Below are 25,756 nucleotides of genomic sequence, written 5' to 3' on the forward strand. Positions count from 1 at the left end.
ACTGAGAAACCCAACACCAACATTATTTATAAAATACAATGCAACAACTGCCATGACTTCTATATTGGAGAAACAAACAGAAATATGGTAAATAGATCTAAAGAACAGAAAAGAAGACCTTCACACGTTTTTGAACACTGCAAGTCAAATAAAGACAACTTAACTATAGAAAACTTCCAGATTCTAAGTAGGGAAACAAATGTGAAAAAATGCAAAATTAAAGAAACTCTACTTATACAGCAACTAAAACCAAAATTAAACCAATATAAAAGAACACCTATGTACCTATACTAATTAATAACCTAACATCCCTACAGTCCTGTACTTGTTTATATTCTTGTCTTTAACATGTGTCTGGCAATGGCCTCTTGCAAATTCTGTTTACCTGAAGATGACCTAGGAATGTCAAAATATTGTTCTTTGCTTATCAATAAAAGTGTTAACACCCATGCCAGTTATTTTGAGATTCATTTTTATTTCAAGTGGGTTTCTCTTAATCAAGCATTATACTATTTCATGTGACTTCCTACATGCTCCCTGTTACATTTTATTCCCCCCTCAAATTTGGTAGTCCTTACTACTTCCCAGTTGCTGAGATAGTGGACCATAGAGGCCTCCTGAACAGTTGTTGAATTTAAATTTACCATACATACCCATTATTTTCCTCTTGTTGAGAAGGGGGGGAAGCTGGTTTCCTTCCTTCCATTTCCCAAAGATGCTTTTTACTCAGTTGGACCACTGTCATTTGGAGAAGGACTAGCCTACAAGAGATCATCTTAATGATAGTGGGTTCAACATGACACAGCCATGCTCCTACAGTTGTGTGCATTAGAGACCCCTCTTTTCATTGATTCTGGTTTCAGGAGGTTCTTTTCCTGCTCCTACAATTGAGTTTGGAAGGCTTCATCTGCTTTGTAATACCAGCAATGTGATATTTAGACATTGTTTTTTTGGTGGAGGGGATGTTTCATGTACTCTTCATAATTCTGGATGCAGGATATCTCTTCTCTGCATTTATGGTTGGATGAATTATTATATCTTCTCATAATACCAGTTACAGATATTGCTCTGTTTTTAGGGTTGAGGTAACTCCATGACCCTGTACTGGCAGGTTCAGTTTGTTGTGCTTCTTGTTACTATGGTAGTTTTGGGAGTTTGTCCAGTTTTTGCCAACTAAAAACTTCATAATTCCAGTTGCTTGACTTAGAACACTGTGGTTAATGAGTATATGAAAACAGTTCTCATGTCATAGCCACTATGCTACACTATCACCAAGGATGAGTTATGGAACCTCATTTGTCTGGTTGAGGTTGGATATCTACATTACTTGTTCAGTCTATATTTTGCTATGAATTGCACCTCTTAGATCAAGTTGCATTTATACACTTTGGGCACTTTTTTTTTCTGCCTGTATCAGATTCATATCCTTTTTCAAGGATAAAGAGCATACTTGTTGTAGTGTGGTACCCCCATTTGTTCTTCAGTTTAAGCTTGAAGCACACAAGTTCCTTCTGGTTGGTCACATTTGTGGTTTGATTTCAGTGTTGAGCATCTGTGCTGGCTGCTCCACTACCATAATGTGGGATTCCAGTTTTGTATCAGAGGAGGTAAGACTGTGTCAGAAGTAAACATTTTCTTACATTGACAAAGTTTTTCCAATAAGTTATTTATTTCTTGTCTTCTGCATCAATGTAGGTGGTGCAGTGATTGTTGTGGTAAGTAGTTGCATGCTATGTACATGCTCAATAGTGGCCTGAAATTAGTGGGGGTATATTGACAGGTGTGCTGAGTTTGAAACATTTTCATCAATTCTTAGAGGACAGAAAGAAGATAAGAGATAGCTCTGCATGAGTATCTATTATAAATACATTTCAGTGTAAAAAATATTAACTTTTAGATCAATCAGCATTAACCACATAGTGCTAAGGTAGCCTAAATAAGTTGAAATAACATAAATAACTTTTGTAAATGATTAAATTGGGTTATAATCTAGTAATTTCAAAGCATATATCTTTATTTCTAGTAATGTGATTGATTTGAAAAGAAAAATAGAAACAAACAGTTCAAATTTTTATATTTAAAGTATATTAGTAATTAAAATTATTCATAATCATATTACTGAATATAATTATAGCCTTTGTTAGTAAAGAGGATGCCTATTTAAAAACAAACATTTTTAATTTGTTCCTTAGGCAGTCATACAACTTTCATTCTCTAATTTTAGATAACAGAGTTACAAGAAACATCTTTCTCATGAGAATTCAAACTTCTATAAAAGTCTACAAGATTCTTTATCAGTACTTATTTTAATGAAAACAAACCTCTTAAGTATAGATTACTTAAGGCTTCAGGTATGTTGATTTCAGGAAACCTCAAATAAGTTATGGTCCAATCAAATAAAAGCACTACCAATTAATATTTTTTTAATAAAAAAAAAAAAGGAGGAGTCTGGACACCCCAACCATCTCCTAGATCCATGCTGCTTTATACAACTTTAAAGTTATGTAATTATATTGGTGGTGAATACTACTAACCAATTTTTTTTGTTTTTTTTATAATCAGTATTTCAATGTTTGTGACAATGGCAGAGAACAGTACTGTCTTTGACATGACAAAGATAGGTCAAGCAATATTAGTAGTAATAGACTCTTGAATTACAAGGCACGCTACCCATCCAATACCACCACCTTGAATAACCATGCCATGCATGTTCAAACCTGAACAAACTTGATATTTAAAAAGTACTTTAATGCTGAAATTGGTGCTCAATTCTTTCTGTGGGTGGAACACTGATAACCCATTATGCAACTTTGTGTTTATGAACAAACATAGTGGCAATACTTTGGTTACTTGGATTTTTAGTATAATCTAAAGAACTAATTTCTATTAGTTGGTTATTTTTGTGACAGTCCATTTAGTTATAATTTGGGTTAATTAATTATTGTATGAACTGAAAACAGTAATAATCGGAGATGCTAATATTAATTAATAGTTTATTTTTGTGAAAATTCATTTAATTGTAATTTTGACTTCATAGTTTTTAGAATAATCAGATATAGTAATATTGATTACTTGATTATTTTCATGACATTTATTTATTTATTTAATTATTAATTGTATAGTTTACATGATATAAATTGATGAAATTGGCACTTGGGGGTAATTGATTAAGTCTTCCAGCTCCATCTGATGGGCATGCTTAATGTAAGAAACTTTCATGGAAATATAAATTCATTCATGTGTGACAAAACTTTAGAGCACTGGAAATTTTTGGAAAATCGATATGAACCTTTGTAGAAAGCATGTGATATTTTGTGTGAATGGCTATGAAATAAAATTTGGTCTTAAATTATTATTTTCTATGTACAGAAATTATATTTTTTTCCTCAACTTTTGATTTAGGATACTATTAAGTCTCTAAAGGATACATTGTTTTAATATATATTGTTCTGTACTTCTGAGTGTCTTCAGAAATGTTGTTTGTGATAAGTCTTGCATTTCCATTTAATTTGGTTTCATTTATTGATGAACTTGTTTTTTAGACAAATTACTTGGTTATCTTGAATTATGAAATGAAAAACATTATGCACCAAATCTAGTTGATTTGTTTGTTCAATAATCTCAGTTAGTGGAGACAGACATCATCCAGGCAACTGAAAATGCTGATATCATAATATTTGCTGTGCCTCATAGTTTTCTAGAAGATGCATGCAAGTGTATAGCTGGCAGAATAAAACCATCAGTAATGGGATTATCTTTGATAAAGGTAATGTTTAAAAAAATATAATTTTTGTTTACAGAACTTGTATTAAAAAGGGCTTGTTTCTTGCTATGTAATAAATGTTAAACAAAATTATTATGGTGTTTAACAGATGACTCTCATTCTTCCTGATAATTTAAGCTTAATGACAAAACGGTACTCCACAGTACTGTTTATCTTACATAATATGAATATATGTTGAATTTTCAGTTTTTCTTGTTTTCCAAAATGGGTATAACTACAATTATGGTCTAAATATAAGTTACATCAACATAACATATGATAGAAACACTGTTGCTCGTAAGATTAAGTGTGTTTGCCAATTCTAACTTACTATAGAGTTACAGATACTTAACTCTCATGATGAAGTTTCAACTGTCATTTGTTAAAATCGGTCATTAATGTAGAAATAACTAGGACTACTAACTTATTAATCGGAAGAAAAACAGAATAGATCAGAGTAACCTTAAAACAAAGCCAGACATGGTTTAAGTATTAATCTACCAGGCTTTAACTCAGAATGTTCCAGGTTCAAACTGACATAATTTTGAGCATTTTCAGCTATGAAGAGATTAAAAACATGATAATCAATTCTGATATTCAGTTAAGAATAGCTGCATAGGCAACACGTTTGATTGGTTGCCATCTCTCAAATTAGAAGTTTCTTGGAATTTAGTTTGTGTTATGTGAAATAATATTCATTTGAAAAATACCTGATACTGACTTTAAGGACAAAAAGCCTTTTAAGTACTGTTTCAGGATCTTAGCCATGATGCATAATTGTGGGGTTGGCTGATATTTATTTATTTACCTGGCACTTTTCTCCTGTTTAGAGGGCCAGACTTGACACAAGCTAAGTCTGTAATATTATAGGAAATAATCATTGAATTCATAGCTATACAGTAAAAGCCAATTGATAGATTCTGCTAAACTGTTATCACTTCTAATGCAAATATGCTTACATTTAATTTTATAGTTTTATGTTACAAAAAGTCTAAACAATAACTATTATGTAGTTTCATTTTTTTTCTGATGACAGAAGGGCTGTGTTTAAAAATGTAGCAATCTCTTCAGTAGTTGTTTTCAGTCACTTATCCATCACCATTAGACATTACAGTTACACATATCTACCAAGGTCTGGAACTAACTATTGTAATTATGGTTATAAAAACATTATTTGTTTTCTCAATGATTTCAAATGATTTGCAGGCCTTATTTTTAATTGTATCAAGATCTGTTAGGTTAGCCTACTTCACTTGCATAATCAAGTAAGCCTTAACTGTTGAGAAAGAGAAGATACATTAGAAAATCTCAAAAATTTTGGTTATCTAATCCTGAAGCAAATTGAACATAAGCCATTGCAGATCTATCTGACTTTTTTTTTTTACTGCTGATAGTGACTTGGAAAAATCAATATAGAAATGATAGAAAATACTCAAGCATGTGATCTTAATCAACTTAAACACTCTAGTACTAACATGTAATGTTAATTTTTATATTAGAAGATCAAGTTTGTCAGTTTAAACATGATGATTTGAGTACTTGTTTCAGTTTTCTTGTGCATCAACTTTAGTGGTAGCAGTACCAAACTGAAACCAAACTTATGATCTGTACATAATGTTCTGGTCCAAAAAGAAACAATACAAGGACAAAAGGATGCAAGAATTATTGGACTGCAACAATGAAGCAACACCAACAGTCTATTAATCACATGCAATATGTTTGGGATTCAACTTAGCATAATAACTATGCACCAGTTGCATGTTATGCTAGTATACAAATGTATGAAACAATTGTTTGAGTCAGAGCATAATGCAAAATGGTGGGGCCTCCTCATGAAAATTGTGTTGGTCCCTTATCTCATCTGGAAAAACTAAACTTAGGGCTGACCTGCCAGTCTAGAGTTCTATCTGGAGATATTAACTACCATTTTAAAATAAACTCATCTGCTTGCCCACTGCCTTAACAAAGGCTCTGTGCAAGGGATTTGTTTTGTCTTTTCTGCACCAAAAGTGGCAACACGTCCTGTTAAAACTCGGAAGTCACTACAGGCTCCAGGTAGGGCCTTCTAACAAATTTAATGCAGATTGTATGAGCTTCATTGTGCAAATTATGAAGTATCCCTGGCTTTGCTAACATCCTTAAGTTTTCATATTTTTGCAGGCCTCTGACATGTGCCAGTTGTACCTGGATAAGTTAAAAGAACTTGGGGGCTTCCTGAGTTTGGGAGCCCATTGTGCAGTGGGGTCTGTGAGGGCATTTGTTATGCCACAAGTTAGAGTAATGAAATATGAGTATTGACAAGTACAAGAGAGTATTGTCACAGCTAACTATCAATCGCTAGTCACTTTCTGTCACTTTGAGATGTGAGTCTTTAAAGAACTTAAGTTGTGGAAAGGATGCTGGCTATCTTTCATGACAAGCTGCCATAGGAATATAAGAAAAAGTTGCTGGTATGATTTAACAACAACCATAATTTTTGAACTGCAGAAATGTAAACAGTTGCCTTTAGTGATTGATGAAAGTACAGATAAAAATATGTCAAGAAATTGGGAAATGTAAACATGTAGCCTTCTCTTTGTCTTATATTGTGAACTGTTGGATCACTTTCATATAAACCCAAAAGAAAAATAAGTGTTTTCTTGTTCCTTTTTCATTTTGTTCCAGTTTTTGCAGTAATATCAAGTTAAGAAATCTTTAAAGGAGTGAAAGTAGGATTAAAAAATGCAGTGCTAATTAGTTTTAAGTTACTGTTGTCAGTTTTGTTGAGCATGAAACATTTATAGTACACATGCCAATTATGGTGATCCTTTGGTGACTATTGTTTAAACTCAAACTTGAACATTTTTTCCACATACATCATTCTATTAATGTCACAAATTTTTAGTGAGTTACATTCAAAATTTAATTAAACTACTGCTTTTTCATTGTATACTAATAAATATTGCACACAATATTGTATAGCTAATAATCCAAATTTTAAGAGTATATAAGTGTTAAGTTCTTAATTTTTAAGGTATTATCAAAAATTAAATATAGAATTTCCCATAGTGTGACAATTTTGATATTTGCCCTCTAGACAATCCTTTCTCTTTTATTTAAATACCACCCCTCTAATAAGTGCAAAATTAAACTAGTTATAATATCATTATTGCTTAGGTAAAGCATAACTTTTATAGCTGTTAATCTTATTTGGTTATAAATCCGTGAAATAGACAATCAAGCCCTTCGAACCACGTTCACCTGTCAAATTCTCATTTCTGACAGTTCCATCTGATATTTAATACTATATTATTTACAACCATTCTATCAAATTATGTATTGCATTACTTTATTTTCTGTAAATAGAATCTTCAATTTCTCTAAGTTCAAGCTTGATTCCTATGGGAAGCACATCTACAAGCTCAGATTAAGTTTTAACAGCTCTTGTCATGTAGTTAGAGAACTAAAACAATTGTGATAGTTATGAGAAATTGTCTACGTTTTGTACATTAGTATTCTGTGTTTTCTGGGGAAATAGTTAATTAAATAAAAATTACTTAGTGCAGTACTACCATTAGTATAAAGAAGTAGGGTTAAATTTTATTGACAGTCAACAGTAAAAAAGAAGAAAAGAATTTACAGATAATTACTTTTTACTTATTTTTCATGAGTATTCTCTATTTATTGTAATAAAAGTAACTAAAATGTAAAATAAAAACTTTTTATGTAAGTTAAGGTTAGGTTAAGAGAATTAAATAAATAATAATAATAATAAATGTTTTTCAAGAGGTGTGCTCGCATCTCATGTAATATAATTTGATAGCATAACATGAGCTTCACATTTGCCAAGTAATTTGCAATCTATGATGGTGTAAGTAGTAATTTAGACAGGGTTCAAAGGGCAATAAAACAAAATTTAAGTATAAACAGACTGTTATGAGTTTATTAGTGTAAACAAGTAAGTCATTCTGGAAAAAGAAAGGGTAATTTAGATTTTTTTTATGGGTATTAGGTCAGGTCAGTCAAACTGAACAATCTTGTATAAATTTAGAGTAGAGAAAATAACATTAAATATAAGGTTTTATCAAACAAAATGTGTGGAATTTATTTAGATTTTACAGATTGTGTAAATAAAATTTAAGATTTTTGAGACAAAGAAAAGTATTTTGAATCTTAACATGAGAATGACTTTGCACTTGTACTAGTATATAGAAGGATATTATATGTATATTCTCAAACAAGTTTTTGGTAAAAATAATTCATTAAAAATATGATTTTTTGTGCACAAAACACTTGTAATGTTTAATGAAAGTCTGCGAAATTCTGTGAAGGTACAGAAAGTATATTAAAAGTTATGGTATTGAAAATATAATAAGTACAAAATGGTAGTATAAATATTAATAGACCAGTTTATGCATGCAAATACCATTGTTTTTAGAGGTCTGAGTTAATCTAATTACTTTTGGATTACATCTTTTTAAACTTGTATTGAACAACAAAATGGAATATGCAAAGGATCTTTTTCTCAAGCTGTAGGGCTTTATAAAGAAGTGTAGATATACGTTAGTTAATTGTGGTGTTTTTCTGCAAACAAATTCAGTGTCTTTCAAAGTACTAGGAAAAGTATGAAATGTGTAAATCATTTTTTATACATTGGTGCAGATCTTAAAATAAGCATCAGATGCTATCACTGTGTAATGAAAATAAAAAAAGATGTTTTAAGATATTTGTCAGGCAAGAAAAAACACATTTAAAGGAATTTAAAAGTGAAAAGTGGTTTCTTTTTATCTCTTCCCTTCACATTTGCTAAGCAAATTTATTATTTTAAGAAACTTTAGTCAGTGTTTTATTGTCAGTTGCTTCACTGTTTTGTAAATTCAATATTCATTTGCTTCCAGTTCATCTTTCATTGTATTAAAAAGTGCATAAGTTTCCTATTGTTAACCTGTACATGCACTTTATTTTAAAGGTGAGGTATTTCCTTCCAAAAGGTTGCACCAGCATAATAAATAATGATTAAGACAAATTCATACAATATTTATTTGAGGTGAGCAAGTAATTTGAAGTGGTATGAATTCAACTTGTAAATTTGTTTAAACACTGATGTAAAAGTTAAGTCTTTATAGACATTTAATATTAATTTTCCTAGAAGACTTTGTTTAAATTATAATTTGCACATGCTGTTGTGTGTTACAAGGCCATAATTTATACTTTTATTTTTGTTTATAACATATGCAATAGATGTACCAGTTATTTATGTTAATAATCTGTTAATTTTTATCTTTTATGCTAACTTAAAATCATGATTAAATTACAATTCATCTGTTTAATAAAATAAACTTCATCACAACCAGTCAGAGTATCAGGTGTATTAAAAAAATTGTGCACTAACATTTTTCTCGTACCACTATTTCATCATTTTATCTATGTTACTTCCAATACATCATATAACCTTATCTCATATACAACTTACTTGAGTTAGTACTGCCGTCTAAATGCAAAAATGTACTTTGAAACTCCCACTAAAGATCCTATGTTTGATGTGATATTGCTGTACTGTTACACATAAATGAACATGCAACACCCACTATCAATGGTAGTGTGACACATTCCTAGTGCATTGGCTTTCTCTGTACTGATTGTTCAGTCAGCACTTCTCGATTTGGCTCTCACTTATAAATATGTCTTTTCACTTGTGAACTCTTGAGATTAGGGCATTTTTTTGTGTGGAAGTATCTACAGAAACACTAACTGCTGTGGAACTATTAAGTTTGGATTTTTTGTTTTTTAACATTTATGTATCTACAGATTTGTAGTAATTTATTTAAACATTGTAAATTTCATTTCGTCAGGTTTGTCTTCGTCTGATCAGGAACTGATGGCTATTGTGTGATGAGAAATGGAGCCTTTCATGTGGCCTGGATCTTCTTCTGATCCTGATGTACTTTATCCAATGTATTCTATTTGTGTCAAAGGGGATTTTGACAATTTTAAGGACAACTGGCCCATTTTAGCTCCACCTCAACTGGACTCCTATAGCTCTCCTCTTTCTGTAGGTGGCTCACCTAGTTTGGTTACTTAAGCTAAAGAAGTCTTATCTCAAACACATGTAAGATATGGTTCATGTTGGTGTTTTCTGCAATTATCATCTTGACGGGGCTTATCTTTCTCTCTCTGCATGGAAACTTCTCTTCCTTTGAGAACTTGGGCTTTTATGGAATCCCTTAGCCCCTTGAGTTGTGCTCACATGTGTTTTTTGCAATGGACTCTGCATGTTCAGTGGTATCTCCTCTGGGATCTCTTGCCCTCTCTCATTTATTTTCCATCTGTATGCTGATTTCATTTGTGGGCTTGACAGAACCAATACAACAGAAGGTGTTTCTCTTCCTCCCTCTCATCTAGATCTTCATCCTTTTACAGTATGTGTTTGCCATAATTTTGGAGATATTGAGTCAATGGTTCTCATAAGATTCAACCTTTCATATCAGTAAATTGGAACTCTTTGCTGTTTGTCATACTTTGAATCATTTTCATACAGATTCATGTGGCCATCTGGTTGTAATCCATATGGATAACTCAACTGTAGTTTCCTATATCAATTGCCATGGGTGGGGCCCTGTTCCCATATCCTCGATTTTCTCTTCTGGGCCCATTCCAAACACATATTCAACTGATGGTTTGTTATGCTCTGTGTGTCCTGACTCTTGTTGCAAATCGGCTCTTGAGGTGCAATGACAGTGGTCCTTCACTCCAGGGTTTTAATGGCTTTGTTCTCATCTAGGCACCCCTTTGCCACTATCACAACATCAAGCTTTCCCTTTGGTCCAGTCTTTTTCTCTATGCTGACTCCCTATTTGTCTGTTTCCTCCTTATTTGGTCCTTCTTGTTGGCCAGCTCAGACGTGGTTTCCCCTTTTGTTAATCTGAAGATGACCTTAGAATGTTGAAACGTTTTCTCTGCTTATTAGTAAGTGTTAATACCAATACTAGCCGTTCTGAAATACATTTTTTATTTCAAGTGAGTTTCTCATCATCAAGAATCAAGAATAGTTTCCCCTGTTGAACCTTTTCTAGTGCTCACATCCTGTTCTCTTCATCTTCAACCTTATTCCTCCATCCTTCACCCAACTGTATCATCACTCTAACTTTAAGCATGGGATTTGTTTGGTCTTGTGCAAGAAAGTGTGGATTATATTCACATGTAGCCTTCCTTCTTTCTCATTCTATCTGTTACCATTCCTCCTTGTGTATCAACAGAGGTGATGTATCTTTTGCAGTTATTCACTGTCACTTTTTCTTCCCTTCTTTGTCCTCTGTTCCCCATTTTTCTGAATTCTTCACATGGCTCTTTGACTGACAGTGGTTTATCAGTATCAACTATAGCTGGTTCCTGTGTGGCTTTGTTATATTTTCTAGTTTTTTGCAACTTCTTAACCAGGTAGAAAATTGTGTAATTACTCTAGTAAACTTAGTTTTACTAAATAAATTGTAACAACTAGCCTAAATATTAATGTTGATTACTGTTATGAGTGTATAAAACAATACAGGACTTTGAAGGAAGGGAGAACTGTAGTTAAACAAATTTCATATTTGTCTTGGTATGTTGCACTAGTCCACTAATTGTCATCATAACTGATTCTTCAAATTGGACAAGATGAGCTGGTTATATTATAAAATATTTTTGTTATATTACAGATAATTAATTTGAAGTTTTAATTTTCAAATAATATTGTAATGCTTGATATTATTCAGAAAAAGTAAATAAATCAAGGTTGAACCTTTTTTACATGTACAAGTTTCTTATCACACAATGTTTGTTGTAATTTTTTGTCATAATTAACATTCTCAGTGTCAACAATCAGATTGATGCAGATTGAAAAAGAAAATTTCATTGAAGTTTGAGATTATATTCATTAGATATTTCCATGGCTTATTGACATGATTGTGAAAAGCATTTTATAATAATTGTTTTGTTGCTGATTATGTTCTATTGTAAAATGTTTACAAGAAGTGCTCAAAGAACATTTCATGAAAATATTCTAGCTTTGGCAAGGAATTTGATTTTTTGGAAAATTTACTAACAAAATCAAGATTAGTTACTAAAACAAATAACAAGGACAATAACAAGCCAAAGAAAAATTGATGTCTGATGAAACTTTAGTATTGCCAGTCATTTTGTTAAATAAGATGTGTGTTATTTTAACTGTGCTAGCAATTGTTGTGGTGAAGTTTGTTCATAAAACTGTGTTTAAAAATGGATGCAGTAAAGACATGCTTCTAAAGTTTCAGTTCTAGATAAATATATACGGTAAAATATGTACTTGGGGCTAGTCAAATAGTATAGTTTTTTGTGTGTATGTGTCTAACTAGATTTTTGTTCTACATTGTAATGCAGTTCATTTATGTTTCCTGATCAACTGTTATAAAAAATACTAGGAAAATACATGAAATCAGAAAATGTAATTAAGAAATTCCAAAAGTCAACAAGCTTCTGGGTAGTGGATCTCCTGATATTAAGAGCATTAGATTCTTTCTAATTATGATAAACATCCTATTTAGTATTTTAAAACACATTTAATTCTTCTTTACTGTTTTTGTCTTAAAAGTACAAATTCTTAAAGAAAAATGAAATAATTTTGTAGGTTTCCATATCTGTCACTCTCTTTGAGATGATTAGTGTGCAGTTATTAATGATTGCACATATGTCTTTTTATAGAAATCTAAGTTCTAAGTTTAAGTCAATAAATCTATAAGGATATTGTTTTTCCTTTGACCCTTTATGTCTTTTATTCAAAGACATGCTTCATATAAAGTCAATGAAGGTTAAAGTGTCAGTTTGAAAATTACAATGTTACAATGAATAAAGTTTATTATATGAAAACTAAATGTAAAGTTTACCTTTAGTCTGGAGAACTGCTTCAGTTTGAGTTTTTCAAAGTAAGATGAACTAATGAATAAGATTTCATGAACTGCTAATTTAGTAATAATCAATGAAAAAATATGGATTCAGCTGTTGAAACATAATAGAAAAAATATGATTGTGACAAAAAGTAACTGTATATGGTAGTTGTTTACCAATTTACATGGAGGTGTCTAGACAAACTATTGAATCTTTTTCTGTCATTAGGGTTTGATTGAAAAAGATGGAAAATTGGAATTAGGTTCTGATGTTATCAGACGTATTCTAGGAATTGAAGTAAGTGTACTGATGGGAGCGACTTTTGCCTTTGAAGTTGCAGCAGAAGAATTGGCTGAAACAACATTAGGTATACACAGAAAATATTTTGAGAAATGTTTAATATATAAAAAAAATAACAAGATGCAAAATGTGATGATACATACACTTTTATAGCTAGTAGCATTGACTTTTTAAAAAACATGACTGACTGAGAAATAATATGTTACATTTAACACTGTGGTAAGCATGCACATTTCAATTTATTCAATATGTTATGAATCAGTGAGTGGTATTGAGATGAGAAAGTTGAGTTTTTTGGGTTTTTCAAGCTATATTTCTTATTCTTTTGAGATAACACCTGGTCTGCTGTGGGGTAGTATCACTGTAAAGCTACACCATTTGTATGCAAGTGGACAAATATGTTCTAATATGATAATGCAGGTGGTATTTCAAAGTTACATCCTCCCTTATTTTCACTTGAGTATTGCCAGCCACTTCAGATAAGTCTGATATTAATGTTTTAAATAAGTAGCTTGCAATCAATTTGGAACAACATTTGTAGTGAGTTGATCATCCAGGAATAAATCTTGAGGAAATAATACCAGTCAGATCAATCCACCTCTAGTAAAGGTGACTGTTCATTGTCCACTTGAAACAAACACAGTCATCCAAAGTTGTGTTATAATAAAGACTAGGGAGGAACTTCGTGCTCTGTGTATGAAACATTTTTTCAGTTGTGTTATTTCATATATGAATGCAAAATAAATGATAAAATATAAAGGTAGTGCTGTGTATTTAAAATAGTTAAAATGGAATTCTGAACAAACCTGATGGCTGTGCAGAGCATCTCTAACTGCAAGGTTAAACCTATTCTACAACATATTATACCCACCAATGTTTCTAGCACAGAAAACAATTTGAGCTCAAGAGTCTGGTCAAAATTGACATACTGATTGATTTATCTTGTAAGAGACATCAGATCTAGTAGCACTTTTAAAGCTGATTTTTGGAGGCAAGTATTAGAAATTACATGATAAAGATACCTGTACAAAAATGTTTGAAATGAAAATGAAGAAATTTGAACACAGAACTTTTCCACATAAACACTGCTGGTAGAAATAAGGCTAATAAGGATGACAGATTCATTCCATACTTCTAATTCCATTTTTGCATAGTTTAATGAAGTTTAAAAACCTGTCATATACATTCAAGCATTACTCTTTAATCATGCAGAATGTTTCATTTTGTCTCGTACACTTGCATCCAGTCTGTATATTTTTAGCATAGACTTTAATGAGTTTCTTATAATTCTACAGATATCTTTATACTATACTATTATTGCACTGTCTACATTTCATTGTCACAATAAAATATGGCTTACAGTTGTATAGACCTCTTGCATACATTTCTGAGCTGAAACTTTACTAGTAATTGTCAGAGCTCTATCCTTTAGGGTTTTAGTGAGACCTAAACAGCAGGTATTTCTCAAAGTATTATTTTTTGATTATTTATTTTATGGTATAGAAAATCTTGCTAAGTATTACAAGTTTTCAAAAAATTAAAAACAATGAACTAAAATAATTTGCAAAGTACATATTATAAAGATAATGCTTTAGTCATGTTAATTTTTAGCATCTGAAGGAAAGCAAGTGTAAAATAACTGCATTCTCTTCTTTAAATGATATTAAAATAAAATTTAGACAGCCACTCCAAATTCAAAAGGCATTACTCATAAGGGGTTAAAAATTAAATGGATATAAGGTACAACTTTGGAAAATCAAATTATATTGTAATAAGTATTTGTGAAAGACAGAGAAGAACTCAAACAAATTTAAAGGTGTATTGTCTTATTGTTTGAACTCAACCCCTATATTGGAGCTTCACATACAAGTGTAAATAAACATTAGCAGAAGATATGAGCATTAAAGTTCAGAAAGACCTTCAGCTTAATCACCATTCAGCATCTTGGTGTAATACATAAGACCCATATATTGAAGTTTGCATTCCAAAATTCATATTAGTTGTGCACCTGTAGGAACAGCATAATGAAACTTATAGATTAATGCTCTATACACAGGTAGTGGTCAAAGTGCATGTATCATTCAATATGGTATTATGTATTTGATATCAGAGTTTCAACTATTCATTTTACCCTACCTTGCTGATTTAGTGACAGTTCATGGTAGGGGAGTAAATACCAAATAAAATACACAGGGATATTGAAATGAACAGTGTTTAACATGTCAGAAGTTCTAGAGGTTGTGCAAGTGTGATATGCAAACTGTGGTATGGACAAAATACTTTTATTTATGTAAACATCACCTTGTACTTCAAATTCTAAAAGTCTGAGTCAGGCTGATATTATCAATTCACACACATATCTTGACAACAAGTACTTTTGTAATGCATTTGATCTTTGTGTCTAACAGACTTGTACTTATTACTAATAGCATACACTTAGTACATTTGGAATTGTAAAAATTTCCTATCCAATATGGAGTTCATCAGATGGATTGACCTCATGCACATTGAGTTAATAATTATTGCTCTTAAAATAATAAAGGAAATGTAATTTATCATATAAGTAATAAAAACAAATCTTAGTATTTATAGACTTTTATTCTCTCATGTTCATTATGCTGTTAAAGTGGGTTCTCATTTCAGTTGTGTGAATGATTTTGGATGACCATAAAACTATTTAATGCTGTAGGAAGTACTAAAAGTAACTGTAACACACAATAACACATTTTTTTATTTTTCTGTAAAGCTTCTTCATTGGGATTTTTCTTAATTGGAATAATATTTTGTATTTACTATTAAGTATGAAAATAATTGCAACATTGTTATTAAAAAATCATTGTGTAAAAAGTCATAAGTAAAAGGTGTATAACAGGATGAAAATATTTTAGTTTATTACAAACTTTGAAATATTTCAAGTGCTATAATTCATCATATATAGTTTTTTTCTCCTCATTCTAGGCTGTTCCAGCCCAGAAGCAGCTTATTTGTTCAGTTCTTTACTGAAAAACAACTATTTATGTTTAACCTGTATTAATGATGTAACAACTGTTGAACTGTGTGGTGCTTTAAAGGTAAAAATTGGGAAATACTTATTGTTCAAATATATTTTTGCTGTACAGGAAGTTTATGAGATAGTAACTTTTGTCAAGATTTCAATTAATGTCCATACCTATACCCATCATCAAATTAAGTAAATGTATTGGTTCTCTTCAAGTTATAAAGATACTGCCTAGGTTTAAGTTTTGTGGTATTAAAGCTGTTAATCATACTGATACCAAACGGTTTAATGTTGTATCTCCAAAAAGTGCTGAAATTGTCACAAATTGGTATATAGGAGGACTTTATGTTGTGTGTTTTTAAATGAATATCCAAAAATTAACCGACTTAAAAGAATTATGGGAAATATTTATTATTAAAAATGAAATCTGAGGTTGGACCAAAAGATCAAAATTTTATTTGTATAGAATTCATAAGCTAGAACATCATATATGAAAACACAATTTTACATGTGATTGGTATGTAGCATAACTGTATTTTATATCACAATAATGTATGTAAATATTTTGCTTAAAGTTGAACTTTCTTTTTTATTATTTTGTTACTTTATGCATTTGTATAAAACAAATAGGGATAAAGTTCTGTGAGCAATAACGTTTCATTGAAAGTATAAATTATTTTCCAAGTTACTACAACAAAGTGGGTGACATGGCACAAATTATCTGAATGAAGTTCATCACCTTGCCATGATTAAATATGTTATACACAAACTTTTTTTGTTATTGTTGTCATAACTTGCACACATTTCTCTCTTTATGTAATGTAAATTTTGCATTTAAAATATATTGGACTTTGATAAATTCTTTTACACTGCTGTTCATCATAAAAAATTATGCAAGTAAGGGTATGGAAAAATTATTATTAAACCCTTTCATCAACAACATTAGACCTTCTTTTTAAAATGACAAACAAACTAATGATGATGTTTTGGGTGAAACATATTGACTGTGTAGGATTAAAATCTCATTTCCTGTGTTACTAGAACAAATTATTGTGAATATTTTTTATTTTTTAATTAATTTGTTCTTTGTCAGTCCAACTGTTGTAGTTTTCTTAATGAGTGCTAAGTAAAGTTTTGAATATTCTGGAGATATTACACTCTCAATGAATGAGGCATATCATTATTCCTCAAAGTATGACAACAGTAAAATATTTGTATGTATATTTATACAAATTAAACATTTATTGTACAAGCATAATAGTTATGATGCACTTTGACATAATTTATACATTGTTAGAAATAACTATAATATGCTTGAAACAAGTTGGACTGAGATGTATCCTGTTTGTTACCATGCCATACTGTAGTCTCAAAGGTCCATGGCTCATGCCTTTTTGGCAAAAATAAATAAATTGTGCTCTGTACTCTAGTTTGTGGGTGCATTGTAAATGTGGCAGTTGAATCAAACTGCTCAATTATAGTTGCCAAGAGTTGGAGATAGATATTGGTAATGAGCTGCCTTTCCTCAAATCTGTCAGCTCAAAAATTAGGGACAACTGGTGCAGGTATCTCTTTTATACCATTGTCCAAGAATCTCAAATAAACAGGAAACAAACAATTATAGATAAATGTTTGATAATTGAAAGTTGTTCAAACAGAATATAAACAGCTAAAACTTTCTTGCACAAAGGAACAAAATAATGTTAAAAACTAATTCCAATGATGAGAAGCAAGTGAAGCTGGATAAAATTAATTTATAATATTTGAAAAGTTTAATTTAAATGTTTTTTCAACCAAGGTTCCACATAAACAGCTAAAATTGTAAAATACTTGAGACCCAGTTACTTATAAAATAATATTTAAGAAAGATGTAGACATTGTTACAAGGTTGACAGTGAGTAAAAAATCAAACTTCCAGTAGGAAGTAAAGAATGTAATTTTATAGTTAAATGGTAAAAGCACAGATACCTTTAAACATTTTAATTTTATGTGCTTTCATGGCTTTGTGATTGGTATTTAAACATTACACTATAAAATGAAACTATGTTTTTTCAATGTTTATAGAGTATTGTGGCTTGTGCTGCTGGATTTATTGATGGACTAGGTTATGGAGAAAATGTTAAAGCAGCTGTGGTTCGTTTAGGTTTAGTAGAAATGATTTGGTTCACTAGAATGTGTTATCCTGGTGCAAAGTTGAGGACATTTTTGGAAAATTGTGGAGTTGGTGATTTGATAGCATCTTGTTATGGACACAGAGACTGGTTAGCAGCTAAATATTTCATTACAGGAAAGGTGAGTCCATTATGAAGAAGCAACTTAGTATTAAGAAATATTTAATATTTGTGTTTTGTCACATGCACATTATAATTGCAAAGCTGAAATGTTTTTCACTTTGTTACCCCATATACGACATTTATCAACAGAGAAAATTTTAAAAATTATTAATGTCAGGTTTGTATACTTCTGTGCCAAAATATAAATTTTCCAAAATGGTTCAACCAATATATATACTTTGTACTTATGGCTTTATTTATAACATACGCTGCCTACAAGTCTTATTGTTTTGTAGGTTTTTAATAAGCTTGAAGAAAATGTACTCAAAGGTCAAGTGATCCATGGTCCAGAAACAGCAGCTTTGGTTGGCGGGTTTCTACAGGGAAAAGAACTAGAATACAAGTGAGTGTTACTTTACATTATTATATGCAGTGTTGGGTACATTATATTAAAATGATTTTGGAACCTCACCACAGCAGTAACACTCATATTGCCATATCCAGTCATTCTTTATTTCATGACTATAACTCTAGACAGTACTTATGCAGCACAGTTTCAGTTACAAAAGATGTTATATCCAAAGCACACCATTCTTCTCTGAGGTCCTTCCATAATCCATCTTGTGTGCAGTGACAGTTTCTCAGTGCACATTTCAATAGTGTGATTACATAAAAGTACATAGGATCTGCATTAGCAACTTGATCAGTATTTCTTCCTATGAAATAGCATAAATACACATTTCATTCTCTAGTTACTTGATGTATGCCTGAGTTAAATAGAAGGTATGGCTGGAAACATATTTCAGTGAACCAGTTGCTCTATTTGTCTCACATCTGTGCAAAGCTGGAATTTCTGTATAATACAAAATGTCAAATCTTGACTTTTATCTTGACTTTTATGTTCACTTTTCTGATCCCTAACTTTCTCCTAGGACATTAAACAACAGTGATCATGAATCCTTTCAGAAAGGGTTTGAAATGTAGTGTACCATCTTTAAGAAACTTGTTTCCCCAGTTAGGCCATTGGAAATATGCATAAGTTTTATTACAGTTGAGTTATGCTTTGTTGAGTGTTACCACGTACTGTCATTTTGCCCTACCTAAATATCATTCACAGAGTTCCATTATTCCTCTCTTTCTAAATTTGTTGTAGGAGCAACATGCATACACATGATATATGTTATTTTAGAGAAATGCTGCACTTTGCTTACCATGGCTGGGTATGACTTGTTGTGCACATTTTTTTGTGAATAGTCCTGATGCCCAAAGTTCATCTGTATTTCTGTGTTTACAGGAGATTTTGGACTAAATGCATTTTGTATAATATAAATGTATTAATATTTTGTGCCAGAAAGAACTGTTGATAAATACTCTTTCTGCAAGCAGTTTTAGGTGGCATTACACCATATACGTATTGTCAAGCAATCTCAAAATATAGTTCTGATATGTGCCATTCCACTGTGGCTTTATATAACAACTGTAATTGTCAAGTTACTTGCAGATTTGCACGTCCTTATTAATTTGAATATACAGTGACTGACTGTATTGTCCAGGCAGCTGCTTAGTGTATTCCTAAAATCTTGACACGTTTTTCATGGTATTCTTGTCTGTGGTGTAGTACTGCCTGCGAAATGGCATGGAATGCTCAAAAACAGGCCTGGGATACCTTTGATAGCTATCCCACACTTTCAAACTACATTGCTTTTTAACAGGCCAGTGTCCATGTTCAGGAGGTAAGATGTCAAAGCCAGAAGGAATCTTGAATTAAATTCACAATTAGCATCTCTTTTACCACCTGTTCTAAATTCATATGAGACAAGATTCAAAAGGCCATTGGGCAGTATACTTCCATCCACCTTTTAATCTTGCTCCATGATGGCCAGAAAGCTGCTGGTGCCTAGAGCATTGCCAGTACTCTTGTCAAATGCTTTTCTCATTTATCTAACAGTTCTGTTTCATCCCTGACCTTCTTGGCCATAAAGTCTCGGGCAGAGTGATCACTCTTTTTTTTTTTTTTTTTTTCAGACAGATCATCTCTGTGACTATAATTACCCCCCTATCCTGGTAGAACTCAAGCCTGCTCTTCATCAGTGTGGCAGTACATCAGTTGGGCCTGATGATATTCATTACAAGATGCTGTGTCATATCTCTCCTGCCTCTTGTTGTTTTTAACTGGATCTGACAGGATAATGTTTTTTCTGGTGATTGGCATTGGGCTATTGTCCTCCCTTTATTTAAGCTTAGGAAGGATCCCAAGATTTTTTTCAAACTATTATCCAACTGCTTTAACGAGTTGTCTCTGTAAGGTCTTGGAGAGAATTGTTAATGCTTGTCTAGCCCACTCAGTGTGGGTTCTGATGACAGTGCTCCACTGAAGACTACCTGATTTGACCTGAAACATCAATCAGAGAAACCTTTCTCAAGCAACATCTTTTTTCCATATTCTTTGACCTTGAGAAGACTTATGATACTATGTGGAGGTACAGTATTTTGTGAGACCTCCACTTATGTGGGTTGTGTGATCTTTCACACACATTTATCCGAAACTTTTTAATGGGCTGGCAATTTCAAGTCCGTGTGGGCTTGATGCTTTTCTGTTATTTCCCACATGAACTTGGAGTTCCTCAGGGCTGCATATTGTGTGTCACATTTTCAGTGTGAAGATTAAGTTTATCACTGCACAATTTCTTCCTACCATTGCAAATGGAATCAATGACAACAACTTCCACATTTTGTGTCAGTTGTCAAGCATGAGATATATTGAGCGGAAGTTTCAGACTGCCCTCAGCTGTTTGTTGAAGTGGACCACAGCAAATGGTTTACTTTTTTTTTTTCTCTAAAACTATTTGCATGCACTTTTGTCACCAACATGGTGTTCACCCTGATTCTGAGCTACTTCTCGGTGATGTTGTTCTTCCTGTGGTCCCTGAGGCAAAGTTCTTGGAGCTTAGCTTTGACCATAAGCTGACCTTCATTTTGCAGATCAAACAGCTATACAACAAGTGTGAAAAGGCACTGAATATTATTTGTATCCTCTCTTCCACCTCTTGGGGAGTGGGTTGATGTTCTGTGCTAAAGATCTATTGTGTCCTCATTTGATCCAAACTAAACTATGGGTCTCTGGTCTGTGGTTCTGCCAGGACCTCAGCCTTAAAGATGCTGGACCCTGTTCACCATCTGGAGCTTCAGCTCTGCACAGGGGCTTCCTGCACTTCTCCAGTCCAGAGTTTGTACACCTAGTCTCACAAACCTCTTCCTCACCTCCATTGCTTGCAACCTTCTTTACTTTATACTTCAGAACTTCAATCCTTGCCACAGAATCCCGTCTAGGGTTGTGTCTTCCTTCCACAGTGGGTTATGCTTTTTCAGAATAGATAGATGGTGTACCATTCTTGGTTTTGGTTTTCGTGTCCAGGTGCAGCTAGTTGAATTAGGTCTGTCCTTGGATGACGTTGTTGTCTTCACTGGTCAGCACCTCCTACCATGGCCTATTACCATTCCCATCTGTGGCCTTATTTTGAGTCATCTGAGGAAGCTGGATACTCCTGATTGGAATTGCCATCTTGTATTTGTCAATCATCTTCCAAATTATCCTTCCATTCCCATTTTTTCAAATTGTTCAAAATCAGGTGACTGTGGTCTCTGTCATGGTTTGTTGTGTGTCAGTGGATGCACACATGATAATCTCTAGAGTTTCTGTGTTCACTGTTGAGTTGTATGCTGTTTCTCTTGTCCTGGATCGTGTAGAATCTATGCAGTACACCAGTTGTACTATTTATACTGACTCGTTTAACTTTCTACTGGCCCTGGAATCATTTGATGTTCTTTCTCACCCTGTTCTGGTCAATATTCAAAACTGACTGGCCAATTTTTCTTTATCTTTTGTTTATATCCAGTATTTGCAGAAACGAGCTAGCTGATGATGCAGCTAAGTCTGCCTGCTCTGGTGCTGTCCCTGCTGTGTCTGTCCTATATATGGTCTATGGTCCTGTATTCAAGGCTTGGCACTGTGCCAATTGGGATTAGATTTGGAGCAAACAACATGACAACCAGCTTTTCTAGAATAAACCTTCTGTTGTTTCCAGAATGATCAGAAGGAGGAAGTTGGTCACAGTTTTTTAACTCGTTTAACTTGGACGTATCCATCAATGTGTAGCCTTTGTGACACTTAAGTCACAATAACCCACATTTCACTGTTGTGCCGTCATTACTATTCTGAACAACGGCACCATGTTTTTTCTATGGCTTTAAGCCTGATACTGGACTGTGTTATTTGTGATGGTGACACTCGCCATCTTACTCGTGTTTTTAACTTTTTAAGGGCCATTGGCCTGTTTATTTCTGTTTAAGTTTTTACATGCTTTTGAGGTTTCTTCAGTTTTATCTTGATTAATTTTTACAATTTACAATGATTTTGCTTTTACCTTGTTTTTACTGGTTGTTTGGCACAGATAACCCAATTGCTTTGCACCAATCAGCCAACCAGTGGGTTAAAGCAAGGCATTGTGAATGAGTTTAAAATACAATATACAACAAAATGTTGGATAATTACAAACTATTTGACACCTTAGCCTTTACAAGTCAATAGTGTGGGAAACTTTTCATTTAAATTATTAAGTTAACAAACTCCTTTTCTTGTTTGGTTGCTGCTATTAAAAATACGTTTACACTTAAACATATATATATCAGCATTGTTTTGGGATTGGATAAACTTCTACCTTGTATTGTATGATGGAAAAGTTTTCTCTTTTTAGTATATTTTAAATCATAATACATTTTGTCCATATGTTTCTACTTCAGGTAAATTTGATAAAAAATGTTGCTATTATAGTTTCTACAGTGACAAAATTACCAGAGAAAGTTTTTGAATTAGAAAATGTCAATTCACTTGTTGAGTTCAGAATGCTAGAAACAAATAAATTTGATTTAGTTTATTGAGGGTTTAGTTCAGATGATTAAGATATTTTTATACAGACAGCTTAAAATGACTAACAGCTCTCTTGTTTAATAAGGAATAGCAGGTGATTTTTAGCATTTGCTGTGAATATTTTAGCATGTGTGAAATTCTTTTTAAAAACTTTAAGACATTTGCTGTGCAAAAACTTAAGCTTGTGAATGACTTGAAGTTTTTACTAAACAGTGTCAAGGTATTTGGAGGATTAAAATTAACATTTATAAACTGGATTATCCAATTAATAGTTCTGTAGTGTTGGGTGACTTTTATATTTTTATAGTCTTTTTTTTTTTAATTATAAAAATACAGTCTTTTTAACTGTCAATGAAGTGTCATTCATTGTCTTATTAAATACTAACTTTGTAATTTTAAATCATGGTTTATAGATTTCCTTTGTTTGTGGCTGTTCACAAAATATGGACAAATGAGGTAAATCCTACTGATCTGATAGATCTGGTACGTAACCATCCAGCATATGAAAATGCCGAACTTCAGTGATGTGAATCCAAAACATCCTGTGCTTATCAGGTTTTAAGTCTTCCATTTTTAATCAGAGTTAAATAGCTATCATAGATGTGACATGTTTAGTTAACGTTTTAAGAAGAAAAAACTGTTATTAATTACTACATTTGAATAATTTTTGCCTTATAACTTTTATGGCAAAAGTTTAAGACATTAGGGAAGTTTATATTTTATTATTATTGTTATACTGCATGAAAGTATTTTACTTTATTGACACTGAATGATGTACATAAATCATAGTTAATATTACAGTTTGTATATCTTAAATTTAATAAATGTAGATTATATCTTCTACCAGTAAATATAAAAGACTGAGTTGACTCCATAGTTATTAAAGCACATTGAAGTAGATTACAGCCAATATAAAAAAATTAAGTTTGTTAGCCAGTATGTATATATTCTTTACAGTTTATTATTTAAACAGTAGTGATAATTGTTGAAAAGATTGTAATTTTTTCTTGCAACTGCTATGTCAAAGCAAACTCCAGTTGAGAGGTAAGAGCAAAGCATACATTAACATCTATGAAGTTGTTATGTTAATGGCATAAAATAGTGATCAATGTTAGAGAATCTCAGGTTTAAAAAAAATTTCAAGTTTAGTTGTTACTGATAGGACAAGCTTGGAAAATGGTGCTTAGTTATTTTATTCACTAATACATTTTGTGAGCCTGTATCAACATTTCTTAAAATTAAATGTACCTTAAACATAAAATAAGGTAGGATTTTGGAATTATAGTAACTAGTAAAAATGCCATCCTAATAGTGGCTGTTTGTGCTTGTAATTACTACTGTAGTATTCATACCTCAATGGGAAAAAAAAAATTAGAAAAAATGAACACTTTTTAAAATAGGATTTTCTTTTCTTTCTGGGAACACTATATAGGAAAAGTATTTGGATGGCACTCTTTAGTCATACATAACTTGTTGCATTTAAATGACTCAATGTTCAGAGCTCAAGATTTTCATACATTTTACTGATATAAACTGTAATGTTTTTTATGTATTAAAAGTACCATTTGTTGAAAAACTAATAGTCTTCTTAAGAAATCTTGTACTACATTTAAAAATTGCATCAATAAAGATATAAACAAGCCCACATGTACAGTTCTAGTGAATGTCATGTTCTTGTTGTGAGGAGAGTACTTTTATATAAATTGTGTTATGTTATAAAAAAAATTGTTGTTGCTTATACAATAATTATTTTTCTAATTGTCTGAATCTTGAATATCTAAAGTATGAAAGGCTTTGTGGATTTTTGTTTATGGAGACATTCAATAAATAGTGCAGGGGATTGTGGCTACACATATAGATAGTGACGTACATGCTACATCCATTATAGTAAGTTGATTCATTGTGATAAAATCATCGGACATTTTCGAATATTGTAATAAGAAGTGAATAATACTTTAGAACTTTTGTAATTATTATCTAATAACAAACTGTGGTGTTTGTAAAGACAATGTAAGTAATATTTTAAAAGGTACTTTGAATCAGTGCATGAATTTCATCAACTGTAGGAACAATGTTTTTGATAATATTTTTTTAGTCCATGAATTCTTACTTATGCATCTTACAACTACTTTAGAAATGTATGTGCATCTATTAACATGTATATATACATATCAGGTCATTCCTTAAATAATCCTCGATTTTAGGTTCAGAAAAAGAGAAAGGATTTCAAATGCTTTTAATGTTATTTAATCAATTATGTGTGGTTCATTATTATTAATTACTTCCTGCCAATGATTCACAAGCTTCTGAATGCCACTTCTATAAAGCTCTTGGGGTTTTGACAAGAAGAATGTAGAGAGGGTAGTTTTGACATCTTCATGTGTTCCAACCTCTTTTCCATCAAGATAGTTCTGCAAACTTCAGAATAGGTGATAATCAGATGGGGCAAGGTCTGGAGAATAAGGAGGACATGGAAGATTTTCCCAGTCTAACTCTTCAATCTTTGCAGATGTGATCTTACTGCATGGAGCCATGCATTATCCTGGTGTAACACAACATCTTTACAATTGATCAAAGCAGGCCTCTTTTCTTTCAGTGCAACATTCAAGTGCTCTAAC

General features: G+C 32.0%; 1 protein-coding gene across 5 annotated transcripts in view; it reads left to right on the forward strand.

Annotated features, from left to right (window-relative positions):
- Positions 1–24,789, forward strand: part of LOC143240793 (glycerol-3-phosphate dehydrogenase [NAD(+)], cytoplasmic-like) — a 34,296-nt gene extending 9,507 nt beyond the window's left edge. For all 5 annotated transcript variants that reach the window (XM_076483885.1, XM_076483866.1, XM_076483856.1 and 2 more), the window contains exons 4-9: positions 3,626–3,766; positions 12,869–13,007; positions 15,899–16,011; positions 18,003–18,230; positions 18,508–18,614; positions 23,552–24,789. In XM_076483885.1, the coding sequence (XP_076340000.1) occupies positions 3,626–3,766; positions 12,869–13,007; positions 15,899–16,011; positions 18,003–18,230; positions 18,508–18,614; positions 23,552–23,663 (840 nt within the window). In that variant the 3' untranslated portion in view covers positions 23,664–24,789. The remainder of the gene's footprint in view (positions 1–3,625; positions 3,767–12,868; positions 13,008–15,898; positions 16,012–18,002; positions 18,231–18,507; positions 18,615–23,551) is intronic.
- Positions 24,790–25,756: the final 967 nt, after the last annotated feature.

Source organism: Tachypleus tridentatus, chromosome 2, assembly GCF_004210375.1.
Source record: "Tachypleus tridentatus isolate NWPU-2018 chromosome 2, ASM421037v1, whole genome shotgun sequence".
Taxonomy (NCBI): domain Eukaryota; kingdom Metazoa; phylum Arthropoda; class Merostomata; order Xiphosura; family Limulidae; genus Tachypleus; species Tachypleus tridentatus.